A 13,712-nucleotide genomic window follows, 5' to 3' on the forward strand; every position below is an offset into this window, starting at 1 on the left:
AAAAGTGTGAGAGACCCCAGAGTGTTCCAAATTTCAAGAATGTGCCTCATACTGTTATATTTTAAGTCATATGTATTAAAGAAAATTCCGATACCCAAGGGAAACAATTATTTTACCTTTTTAGATCATTTCAAATAAAAATGTGTGTGTTTTTCAATTTACTTATTTATTTTAAACTTTTTAGTCCTTTTTATTTTCATTCACGCTTACATTTATTTTTGTTGTCTATCATTACGGCGCTCTTCCAATCGCAAACGCTTCTCAGCTTCAGTCTCAGACGATAATTCCTAATTCTTTTTAATGGTACATTTATTGCTTGAATGGATGCAAGTGCTTGATTTTCTGGTGTTGTAAAGCTTAATAAGACATTCCCTCGCGCGAACGGATTCCTTTATCATGTGCCAGTCACGCTTGGTGAGGTCTGGGGGGATGGCAACGGGAAAACTGAGTGGAGAAGCTTGCCACTGGTGTTGTGTGGAAGGAAGGAATGTTACACGTGATTCACAGGTTATAATGTTCGTTCGTCACCTAACATCGCTCTTTAATAATCGATTAACATTGTCTCTGGACTTGTCGAATGACTGCTAAATGTTTTGACTGCAAGTGTCTTCGCGAAAGCATCTCTGATGAGTCCCGAGACAGACCACAATAATTACAGGTAATATGTCTTTATTGTTTAAATTCTCAGTTAAGAAAATAGAGCTTAGTGTAAACGTAGAAAGACAGGTTCGGTTTGATTACTTGTTTATTAAATTTACAAATCCTTTTCTCAAGTGTGATAACTCAACACAGCAAACTCAATAAGATCAACAGTCAACGGATGACCAAGATGGCTTCCCCTGACCGTGGACACTAGCCAATGCTCGGTCTATGTTTATCAATGTCTGTGCGTGTGACTTCAATAAGAATCAGCCTCATGTCACACTCCTTTTGACCAGAACAACAGAATTGTTAATGCACTTCAAAGTTTTGATGTGTGACAACACACACCGAGTGTCTGGAATAAAAGACGGTCAGAATAGAGATTTGTTTGACCACGGGCTTGGCTTTGTGAGGAGAAAATGAGCCATGAATAATGAGAACTATTATCTTTCTCCTTGACCCTTCACCCGCACTAAAGACCTTTACAGAGCATTGCTGTGTGCTGTGGTGGAACAGTCAATGATGAAAAGAGCATTGTCCATGATAAGGGAGTGGGGAGGGGCCAACGCATAAGAAAGATATTTCTGACACGCCAACTATGAAATACTCAGTGCGCATGCGTCGTGTGGCCTCCTGAAAGCAGTTAGTGTATTGAGAGATTTGGATAAAAGAGATTATAAACAAACTTCAGATGACAAGTCGGTGTCTGTTTACAGAAAAATCGCAGTAAAAAGAACAAAAGCTCCAGCTTGCAGAATAGCTGAACACGGATAGCAACACAATAAACAACTTTGCACATTAAATTCAAGTTCATCGGAAATTTCCCCTTCGTGCAATTACATTTTGGTTTTGTGTATCGGTACAGTGCAGCCTGTCTAGAGAGCAGACGACTTGCCAAAGTTGATGTTGATGGTCGTGTCCCCGCTGGTCCGAGGATCGGTAAATTCTTTGCCGCTGAGGTCTGTGTAGTTCCGACACTCCCGAATAGCGGAATTTGGCACCTGGACAGAAGATGAAAGTGCTGATATATGTATATCATATGTTTATGCTAATTAATTCATTCGTTCCTTCGACTTCTACCGTTGTCAGGGGACGCAGCCGCTGACAAGGTTCGCCACTTAATCTTGTCTTCAAGGGCGGTAAGCAAGTCCAGCATAGGGAGGGAAGGGGTCAGTCTATTCCTTTATGTTCGCCGGTCAGTGTTTCCTCTGTCCACCTCGGCCTGCCTCTAAAAGACCCCGAAGGACGGTCTTGGTGTGTCGTGCCGGGTCACGTGGTCAAACGAAATCAGTTTGCGGTATTTCATTGAAGGAGTGGTTCTTGCCATCCCACCAGCATGGTGACCACACTTCACACATAGTCATTGGCCTCACGTGCCAAGTAGAACATTCGGATCCATTTCCTCAGGCACTTGGTCTTGAATTTCTGGATTTTTTTCCTGTACTAGAAAGTCTTCCATCCACGAAGCAAGAAGAGAAGAATCAGGGACTTTACAGTCTGTATTAGCTAGCAAACATGATGGTTATGTTATGTTGGGTCATGTTTGGACTTTGCATTGCTGCTGTCATGGTAAACTGTAATCCTGATGAGAATTCTTGACATGCATCATTGGATCTGGTAACTTCTTCGAGCTTTTCTTTCTTCTTCCTTTTTTTTTTTTTTTTTTTTTTTTTGCTCATTCGGAGCACTTACACCTTGTACTGACCACAACCCAAAATTTAAATAACAACCGAAAATATTTACTTTTTGTAGAATATTTGTTTTGAGCATATGCATTACACGGTTGCGCTTTGTGACTTTAATGTAAAATTAAATTAAAATAGCAAACAGATAGGGGAATGGAAGTAAATTTAGAAGAAATTCACAAAAAAAGTGAAAGAAAGAAAGTCATGATGTTTTCTCAAACATTGCGACACCTTTTCAAGTTTGGTGTAGTTTGGGTGGTGGTGTTTCTTGACAGGATCGTTGCTGGCCTTGTTATAGGCGGAGATGAGGACCCAGCGTTTGGTGTCGGAGAGGTTGTTGCCACTGCAGTGGAGCAAGTTGCAGTGGAAAAATATGGCGTCACCTTCAAACGAGGACACACAGCAAAATATAAGATAACTTCTCGACAGTCTCTCGTGGTAGACAACCTCTTATTACAATGGATAACTTTATTCAGTCTCAGTCCTAAACTAGTTTACGTCTACTTTTGATGGTTGGCTGTATGGCTGTCTGGATGGCTGTCTGGATGTATGAGCTGTTGGTTTGTTTGCTTTAGTGAGGTGGGTGATAACGGACCGGGAGGTGTAGACTCACCTGGATCCATCTCCACGTACATGTGAGGGCAGCGAGTCTTCACCTGCTCTATTCGCTCAGGGTCACAGCCCTGTAGGCCTGACCTCAGACTATGGTCCAGGCGCCCCATGAGGTGCGAACCCTCCAGGACCTAATGACAAACAAACAAGCAGGAAGGAAGGCAGGTAAGTGGAGTGTCAGATGTACAGACCGACAGACAGATAAGAGGAACGAAAGTAAGAAAGTAAAGAATGCCAAAAAAAAAAAAAAAAAAAAATAAATAAAAGATTAATTACAGGGTTGAGAGGAGTAGAAACGATGAAAGTAACAAATATAAAATTCTCTATACCTCCAAACAGCCATTGATCTTCCCGCAAGGATCTATGGGAATGAGGACGCTGAGCATGTCGGGAAAGAGGCAGCCATTTTGGTACCAGTAACTGTAATTAATAAATTTGGGTTTTTAAAGAAATCGAATAAAACACAAACAAACACATAGAGTAGGCACACACACAAAGAAAAACAACATCGGTAGCAAGAATAAACAAATGCACACGTTTGCAGATACAAGCATACAAGCACACTCACTCAGTTCACACACACACACATACACACTTGCACGCACCAACACATGGCGCATGCGCACACTACACTTACACATGTAAATACACAAACACAAAGTTCCGGCATGAACGCGAGTGTACATACGTACACAACCCGGTACATTGACACGTGTGCCAAGTGACAGACGGTCATAAGCACTTGCTCCCTCATCAGGGAACCCTCACCCGTAATCTTGGTGCCACAGGTGTCTGCCGCCTACCCTGGGGGCCTTTGTCATCAGCTTGGAGTGATAATGGTAGACCTCTCCCCCAAGAAGCTAGAGAAGAAATACAACAGACCCTTCATTAACCTGGTCATCATGGCCTGGTGGCTACAACTATTATTTAGGGTGGATGGTGGGGTAGGGGAGCTCGCAATGTCGGGGGTTACCTGTTCGGCTGTCCCCGCGACCTTTTCGCTCCTAGCAATGATCCCTGTGACGTCATTTCCGGGATGACGCCAAATGCACCTCTCAGTCTTGCCGCCTGTGTCATCTAGCAGCTGCAGACACATGACACAGAGCAGCTCTCAGTGACAGCTGGATAAAACTGAGACATAGGCAGCTCTCACTGACAGCTGGACAAGATGGAGACATAATGCAGATTTGTTCTCAGTGGATACTTAGAAACATCAAGATCAGCTTTCATGGACAGCTGGACACACTTGGTAAAATCAGGTTTTAATGACAAACTCGAACTTCCTATTTCTCGTAATTGGAAAAAAGCACCAGATAGTTTTTCAGGACTGTTATCAACATTCTTATCTTTGCCATTTCGGTCATCATCATCTTTCTCGCTGTTCACGCCTCATTAATAGCTGCATCAAAAACAGTCGTCGTTGAAAGTTGTTGTCACTGTCCTGTCATCAGCCTGTCGTTAATTACAAGTATTTCCTCCACCATAAAGTATCATCTTTCAAGTCATCGCCTGTCACTTTATATAGACTATTTATATATTATTTATCAACATTGCCGTCCCAGCAAGCTGCTGCTATATCACCATCACTGGTACATACAGCGAAGAACGGCTTTACAAAGAGGTCTGTGTCCTCCACAGTCTTCCTCAGCTGCTCCAGCTCCTCTTTATCAAGAAACCCTCTGCAAAACACACACATGTGCATCCCAATCACAATATCACAATCTCTATCAACAACTGACACCTGAAATTCTTTATTTGTTCATGGAGGCATTTAAGTTCTCTACTGAAGGAACAATGAAAGCAAGGGTCCCGATGAAATGATCAATGATGTACAAAAAGTTCATAAACTTTCTCAGCAGGTTGCCGTGTAAAAATTTCGAGATATTTTTGTGAGGGCAATCAGCAGGAGGAAGAGAACATTTCATGCATAAAAAGAAACTTTGACACCTGAGCATTCTGGACTTGTCATGCCTTCTGGATTTGACATAAAACGTAAACAGCAATGATTTATCCCGTGCCCGGAGCAAGTCAATAACCATTGTTGATCACATGCTTGCTGACAACACGAAAAAACGGAACAAAAGATGTATTTTGTTTAGATATGTGTCCTATGGCAACATCCAATCAACGATTAGCAATTAGTGCCGTGCGCAAACCGGAAAAGGGGGGACGCGCGGATGTGTCTCTGATCGCAGTCTTTCATTGTGAACTACGAGGTTTCATAGTCATCCATAAATAGCAATTTTAATTCCAGAGAAGTTCTGAGTCTGAAAAAGCCACTTTTACAGTTGTTGCTTGCTTTTGTCGAAGAACTAATTCTAGGCAGTTATAAATACAACAGACCCGATAGCAAAACGATAAAATAAAAGTGAACCGAGACATTTCCAGAAAGTCCTGCACGGTCTGCTTGTGTCTGGCTTTTCCACCTTTGGCTATTCTTTCGGTGGAGAGAAGATTTGTCGGTTGCTACTATCGTCAACATATTTATTCTTGAGTGAGGGGAGCTGGATATTAGGGTGTCCAGTCACTTAATCCCCAGACACTTCATCCCCGACACTTCATCCCCGACACTTCATCCCCTAGACTTTTAATCCCCAGACACTTCATCCCCAGACACTTCATCCCCGACACTTCATCCCCAACACTCAAGAACAATTTTCATATCATATTGTTGAAGAACATTATATTTACTAGCTTATATGAACTTTAACTAATGTTGTAGATGTTCAAATGACGTTGAAGTTAAAAGCATGATTTGAATTTGAATTTCAATTAAATTTTTCGATGACTTCATAATTTTTACAGTTAAGGATTTAGTTTAGGGATTAAGTGTCTGGGGATGAAGTGTCTGGGGATTAAAAGTCTAGGGGATGAAGTGTCGGGGATGAAGTGTCTGGGGATTAAGTGACTGGGAACCGGATATTAGGGAGGGCTACAATCAGCGAGAGATGGACAATATTCCCAATAAGGCCAAAAGTCAAAGCTCTGACCTTTTGTAATCGGGTGGATGGGAGAGAGAACTATTAGTTGAAATTTTATGAAGTAGTGCTCATTTCAACTGTAATCTACAATAACTTTCTGAAGCAGGAACATCGTATAATTAACCAACACAACCATAAACCTAATAATTATGAGGGCTTTTAATAAATAATCTTTTTTCAAATAACAATAGTGTGCCGATTTATTTTTGTTAAATAATTTAGGTGCTTAAATAATTTATACAGACAGACTCCTTATAATGCTAGGAAAAAATTTCTTCTCTGTATTGTGTTGTTGTTGTTGTTGTTGTTGTTGTTGTTGTTGTTTTGCGTGTGCGCGCGTTGGAGGGGTGGTCCTAGGGCAGTAAGCAAGACACCACTCTGCACAGTTCTGTTTTTGCAAGGATTCGTTCCTGTATTAAAATATTTCTTGCTTGACAGTTTTGTAAATATTTATTAACGTACACCTTGCGATGTGCTAATTATTTGTCACACTTCTAAGGCTATCTCCGCTGTCACGGAGTCCATGTCTGATGCTGCACGCGCCTTCTTCCCGCCTGGCAACGATGATGGAGTTGACATTGTCAGCAGATGTTTTGCTCGTCAAGGGGTAGTTTGTAGGTTTTCACTGACTTACATATACCCCCTTTGGGCTCTACATAATTTACCTGAAATCCTATCAGCAAATATGACCACACACACTCGGCTTCATTGTCAAAAGTCCTTTGGTCGTATCGCTTGCAACCCATTTCGTCTTTGGAGTTTTTAGGCGTCTGCATCGGGAAATTAGATAATACTAACTTTTCTCCTGTACTATTTAATTAACTGATGTGAAAGTTTGTAACATTACTGATTTTACCCCCAGCTCTTCACATTCATATGTCTCGGTATATATATATATGTGGCTAGCAGTCCCCGCTGACGAGTGTGTACTGCGCATGCGCTGAATAAGTGACCATGTGCCCTCCTGCGCTTGATTTTATTCATAATTATTTCGGGAAGAGGTTGTGATGATATTGATGATATCTTGATGATATTGTGGTGACCACATACCTGACAAAGACGTAGCCGCGGGTGTTGAAGGATTCGATCATTTCCTCGGTGACCTCAAAGTTCCTCGGGTCACAGTGGAACACTGCCATATCATGACATGTTCCAGTAAGTGTCAAACTAGAGCACTGTCATGCCATCAAATAATGTAAGCAGTATACACAACTACCAGCCGTGGATTAGAAAATATAAACCATCAAGGAAATTAGATTCAAAGTTTAAATAAAAACCTAGCAACAGCGACATACTTAATAATTTGAAAAATATGATAATATTATATTATCAACATGAACAAAGAAAAACAGTAGTAGCAACAGAACGAAAGCAACAGCTGCGTAGAAACGAAACAAAGTAAGAGTTTCGTAGAAGCAAAGCAAAACAGCAGTGATGACAATAACAAAATAACAGCTGCATAGCAACAAAACAAAGCAACAGCTGCATGGCAACAAAACAAAGCAAGAATTGTAAAGAATCAAAGCAAAACAGCAGTGGCAACAAAAGCAAAGCAAAACATTTGTATAGAATCCAAGCAAAGATAAACATAAATGACAACAAAAGCAAAGTAACAGTTACATCGAAGCTAGAAGCAGCGCAAAACACCAACAGAAGCAAAACAAAGCAGCCGTAGAAGGAGAAACAAAAACAAAAAAAAAAAAAAGCCGAGAGACAGGCAACCAACAAATATAGTCCATATGGCGGAGAAAACCGAATAGATAAACATGGATGAGAAAGGTATTGGATAGCTATATCAAAGTGTAGAAAGAATGCAAGGCTGACCTTTCGGCTGCGCCATGATGACGATGTCGTGGATGACCTCTGGACGGCGTGAAGCAGTCTTTGAGTCTGATGACAAACCGACATATGCATGTACACATCCACATCCTGTCACGTGACCTCTGACATATGAGGAGATAAGGAGATAGCTCTGACTTTGCTCACGTGACCTGCGTGTTTACAGGTCTACGAGAGGGCCTTGTTTTCAGATGACTGGGGTGTGCTCAGTCCAAACTAAAGGTCGGATTTGATAAAATCTGAGTGAATAACCATCCCACTACCCCAACACACACCTCTTCCGTTGTAGGGACATGCTTACAGACATCGCCATGACCAGAACTCATAAACACTGCTGTCGAGTATTACAAGGATGAACTTATATTGTCAATGAGAGAAATTGGACCACGTGGTGATAATGCTCGGACCCAAGGCTCTGACCATTTGTGTGGGTGGAAGGAGGAGAGAGGGCTATTTCTTGAAAGTTTAGGAGATAGTACCATGCACAGAGCTAAAACAAATCATTTGAAAAGATTAAGCTCTCTAGTAGACATTTAAATCTTTTTTTCTTGGTGACACTGTAATGCTCTTTAGTTACAGTCTCGGTCAGCATAATACTGTTCTCATTTTCATGTTGACTACATCTGTCATTTCTTCCAGAAGTGTTCTTCGTGTCTGATTAAAAGTGAAGCAGAGCTAGTGTTTACTATTTTTTAAATCCCTATCCTGACTACTCATACCATGATTGATGTGCTCTACTAGATGTTAGTACAGGGTACTCAGACACCGACCGGGAAAGTGCACGCACTTTATAAAGTTTTGTGGTGGACACCTGCTACTCCCTTCTGTCCTGCTTTACAATAATGTTTGGCTGGTGATGACATTTTGTTTCACACAAGATTTGAGTACATGCTCTCTATACATGAAGTAGTCGTTCTTGTATTAGAAACGAGCATGGGCACATTGGTCTGTCTTTCTGTTTTACACATTTCTGTCTCTTTCCATACGTGATTGTCTGTTTCCTTGTGTAAATGTCTGTCTTTGTGAATTTGCATCTATCATGCATGTACTGCTTCACTAGGTATGTCTATCCTTTCTTCCTTCTGTCTGTCCATCTCCATTCTTCAGGCCACTTATAATTTTTCTCTGTTGGATCATTTGCTGTTTTCTGGCCGTCAGCACTATCGCCGGGAACCACAAAGCGAGAAACTCAGAACAGAGAAAAGATTTCACGGTTCGCTTCTCCTCAACCACCGTGACTTTGTCTCGTTTTCGCCACAGGCTGGAACCAACATGGCGGCGCGATTTCCCGGCATGCCCCGCGCCCTTAGTTCCGACCAACACGGCGCGCGCAAGATTAACGAGCGGGTGCAGACGAAGCGTGTTGACGGCGGTCACGCGCGGGTGGCTCGGCGTTAAGTGGACCTCAATCTTCGGGTGGTGTTTTCTCACCGGTGCGTTCACCCGAGACAAACCCGGAGCCGAAGTGCGCGTCATCGAGCGCTGTGCATTCTGGGACAACACCAATCCACGACACTCACCTGTACCCTTTCAACACTCTAATCTTTCAACTCCCTTTACCTCCTGCTATCAAAGGACTTCTAAATTCAGCGCATGCGTGGACGACACTTTCCGGTGTTTAAAGCTGGTGCCAGAGGAAGGTTGCGCGAGCCATTGTGAGTCGTCGTAGCTACTAACAGTTCAAGAATGCACTTACCAAAAACGAAGCGCATAAGCATGGGCTTACCCCTTCCCCGCTTCTTACCCCCAGCCCTCCTTTTCTGGTTTGTTCACAGCTGAAAACTGCTAGACGCTGATTGGATGTTGCCATAGGACACCAATAAAACCCAAACCGGATCATATGAACCACCAGCGAAGTGAGATTACCTTTTGTTGTAAAGGGAAGTGGAGCTGACTGTCACTGGTGCAAAGATACAGTGAGCTACAGTTAATTTCTGTTATTGTGAAATACGAGCTTCGAGGGATGCTTCTAGTGAGTGACTTGTGAGCTACAATTCCAATCAGTGAACACGCCTTGCACCTCAATGATCTTCATCGCCATCAGGACTGGTCTCACTCGCACTTTGTCCCCTCTTCTCTCTCCCCCTCCCTTTGTTTTTTTACTCCCTTCTTTCTTTTGTTCTCTCATTCAACTTCTTCTATATTATTCCTCTTTTCCTGTTCCAGCTTCTCTGTCTGCGCTGTTTCTATCTCTGTCACACACACACACACTTAATAATTACAAAATAAAAATAGATGATAAGAGATAAATTAATTCATATAAATGGTTTATAAATATGTAAATTTTCTGAATGAGGTATACAGGGCAGCCAGCAAGCCAGGAGTTGTAGTATTCAAGTCTGGACAAAACAAACACACTGATAAGAGTGTTGGTAGCGCGTGTAGACAGAATATGACGGATGACACTGATCTTGTGTAGTTTATCATAACGGTAGAATTGCCAGCATCCAGTCGGAATTTCCTATATATATATATCATGTTACTCTTGTGCTCTGATATTTCCATGGTTGCATGCACGGTGAAGATGGATAAAGATCGCCGTCCATTAGTTTTGGGTAGGCTACGGTGCAAAAGACTAGGTGGGGCTCTCTCTCACTCCGTGTGAGTTAATGTAGCTATTCATACTCGACAGACAGAAAGATATAAAGGAAAAATAAGAAAATAAGGTCTTTACATGACAAACAGACGCCTTGCATCTTGCATGTGCGCATGCATACCCTGGTGCATTACGCACACCATATGGAGCACAGTAGCTCACTTCTCTTTTTTTTTACTGAACTATTTCCATACGCCCTCGATATTTAAAAATAATTTATTAATTCTTCTTCTTTGGCTTCGCGTATTCTTGACGCTATCGAGCTAATTGTGTCCCCCCTGCGTGCTGCCTGCATACAGACTCACCATCAACGCGCAAATTGCATGCAAAAGATGGTAAGGATACTGATATAGCTTCGTTCTCCCCGTTTGCCTAAGGTCAGGTCAGGAGGGTCAGCCGCACTGCGCTTGTCAGATGGCTTATCATGGGCAACGAGGATCTGGCGCCATTGTGTGTGTTTTCGCACTCTGTGGAGATCAGCTTATGTGCGCCAATAAACAAACCACAATTGGTAGGATGCCTTACGATGTAACAAGCCAAAGTAAAGCAAAATCAAAATATACCCCTTTGACATTCAAAAGCACTTCCGATCCGGTATCGATATTAATCGAGGCTTACTTTGGGCGTATCGCTTTTTCACTCTTGAGTCGTATGATTATCGGTGTCATAAATGGCATAGCTTAGTTTAGCTACATCCACAAATCCTCGGAAATGTTTAGGCTCGTAGCTAGCGACATAACTTCTTATTGGTTCTCAAAAGCAACGAAGGTGTGCTGAAAAACTATTGCACGACTTCAACACGCGTGAGAAAGCTATGGATTATAAGATACCAGCTAAAGAAAAGACAAAAAATCATATCTTAAGAATTGCATCATATCTTTGTTCCATATTTCAACTTATAAAATGTAGTTTATAAGTAACATAACCAGAACTGCTTTCGGTTATAACCGGAGCAAACCAGTATATTCAAACTGCTGGTCGTTATGCTATCTTCGTCGCTATTTTAAAAACTTTGAGTGATATATTAATCTAGAAATCGTTGAGGACATTCTTAGTGTTTCTTTTACACACGGGATAGTGTTTATATTTGTATTGATGATTATACAAGACGATTTAACCAACAGCGTTTCAAATGCAATTCTTATTTGTGTCATTTGTCTTTCTCGTCTTCTCTACATTTTTTTTTTTTTTTTGCACTTTGTGAAGAATCACATCTCAAGCACTGAGTAATTCTTGCCCCCTCGGTATCACTTTTGAAGGCGCTGCAGCCCTACTAACTCCATCCACCTCGGTTCCTACAGCCATTTCCCCAGATCTGTGTGAATACCCTTCCGTTCTCGACAAGCATCACCATGCAAAGAAGAAATTATCCTGCCCTACACCTTACAAACACACACACATAATGCTCATAAAAAGTTACTCAATCCCCCATTCCACACACACAGAAGGATTGTACATGGACTCGATCATTATCGTTTACCATACTGAGCAAAGAGACAGCTGGGACTGCTTTTTAATTAGACGTATCCGTGGACTATCATGATGTCATGAGTCTGACCACTAAGTATGGTGATATTTCAATTATTTTTTTTATTATTTTCCTTCCATCAGGCCATAACATAAACAACACGTATAGCGAGTGTGAAATGATGAGCGTCGATTTGCTTGAGGGCAAGATCGAGTGTATTCTGCGTGAGTGTGTATGTCTATCTATATAACAAACTGAAAGAAAAGCATTTCTGTTTACTGCCAAAGCCTTGCAGTGTGGTGTACTCGTGTATTGTGGCCTTATCTATGAATCATTTCCTGCTCCGTCTTATCTACTTGTCATAATCATGCCGATGCACGAAAGTTGTACGTGGCAGTGTATGTGCAGCGAACGTGTACAGATTCGGTTGAGCATCTGTCACACACCGCACTCACCTCCCTTGTAGAATGTTACAGTTTACACTTATGAACCTTTCATAAAAAAAAAAAAAAAAACTGAGTTCCAAACTGTGCACAAATGTAGGAAATCCTGGATCTGAACGGGAGGAAATCTTTTTCCGAAGTCCTAGGCTGTCAGGTCTCGGCGAACCACTTAGCAGTTTATAATCCGGAACCGCGATACATTTCTTAAAGTCAACAATCAACTTGCAATAAATGTGTTTCTGAGTTACTTTTTCTTTCTTTCATTTTTGGAAAAAGTCCTCGGCTTCCATTTCTCATGACTTTGAGCTAACAAACTGAAAACAACAAACCATAAACTGGAGCTTTTGTACTTCCGACAACACGAGAGTTCGCATGGTCCTAGAGAGAATCGTCTGCAAGCAGTCAAGGAATAAACGTCTTGCAGCGGTCTTGAGCGCAATAAAACAATGCAATAATTAAAAAAATAAGCAGTTAGCTAGACAACAGAACAGTAATCAATGTGCAAACAAATCTCAACAGAAGTTACAATCTGGAGTAATTTTCACGCGAAGAAATGTATTTAGATGCTTGATCATACACCTCAAGTCGAAATGAAAAAGGGTAATTACTGTGTTCGATGATCTTCTATATACAGGGGACAAAAGACTTATTCACAATGCAATCGCCGGTCTGGCTGACCCCGTGCAAGCACCTCTACTCGCCACCGTCAAGCGGCGAAAGCTGGTTTTGTTGGGTAATAGCTCTCGGAACGACACACTCCCCAAGACGGTCCTCCAGGGAGGTGAGGAGGGAGGACGTCGACGAGATGGTTAAGGCGGAGAATCAGACCCTACTGACATGTTTAACCATTGTTGAGTCTCATCACGCCTACCGGCCATACCTGACGACAGTATGTTCCATACTACTATATACAATGTTTCATACTACGTACTATATAAGGATTTTTTCCTGTGGAATGGAATACTATAAGTTTGATCCTTTACCCTCGGTTTCCCTCATTTACTAACCCCTCACGTGTAAACAACTCGATGTTCAAGTAGTGATGTAGTTCCTAGTGCACTTGTCCTAATATTTGCAGTCTATATTATATGTTACTAAATGAAACGTAAATACGGACAAGCAAATTGTGAGCATATTATTAGATAGCGGGAAAATAACGATTTTAATTACAAGGGGCCCGGAGAGGTCGAAAGCCCCGATCGAGGCTCGTGCTGGCTCTCGGCGGCCATGATATCGTATCATGTTAAAACAAAGGTGGACATGACAAAGAAAACATAAAACGAAGGTCATATACCTCAGTGTGTCAGATTGTGACCTAGGATATGTCGGTTTGTTCCCGAACCCCTCCATGGGTGGTTCCTCTCCAAGGCCGCGGCCATGACATTGCAGGCGCCCCAGATAACCTACATCTCTGGTTCTTACAGCACTGCTACTGCTGACTGCTGG

General features: G+C 41.9%; 1 protein-coding gene across 1 annotated transcript; it reads right to left on the minus strand.

The window, feature by feature from the left end:
* Positions 1-652: 652 nt before the first annotated feature.
* On the minus strand, positions 653-13,680 carry LOC112575239 (ectoine dioxygenase-like). Its single transcript, XM_025256943.1, has 10 exons — positions 13,561-13,680; positions 7,745-7,810; positions 6,971-7,052; positions 4,537-4,618; positions 3,913-4,023; positions 3,708-3,799; positions 3,269-3,359; positions 2,941-3,070; positions 2,559-2,710; positions 653-1,643 (listed from the first exon to the last, which is right to left on the minus strand). Exons 2-10 carry the CDS (start codon positions 7,758-7,760, stop codon positions 1,518-1,520), a joined length of 882 nt encoding a protein of 293 aa, XP_025112728.1. The 5' UTR covers positions 7,761-7,810; positions 13,561-13,680; the 3' UTR covers positions 653-1,517.
* Between the last annotated feature and the right edge of the window lie 32 nt (positions 13,681-13,712).

The sequence above is a fragment of the Pomacea canaliculata genome, linkage group LG11 (assembly GCF_003073045.1).
Source record: "Pomacea canaliculata isolate SZHN2017 linkage group LG11, ASM307304v1, whole genome shotgun sequence".
In the NCBI taxonomy this organism is placed as follows: Eukaryota; Metazoa; Mollusca; class Gastropoda; order Architaenioglossa; family Ampullariidae; genus Pomacea; species Pomacea canaliculata.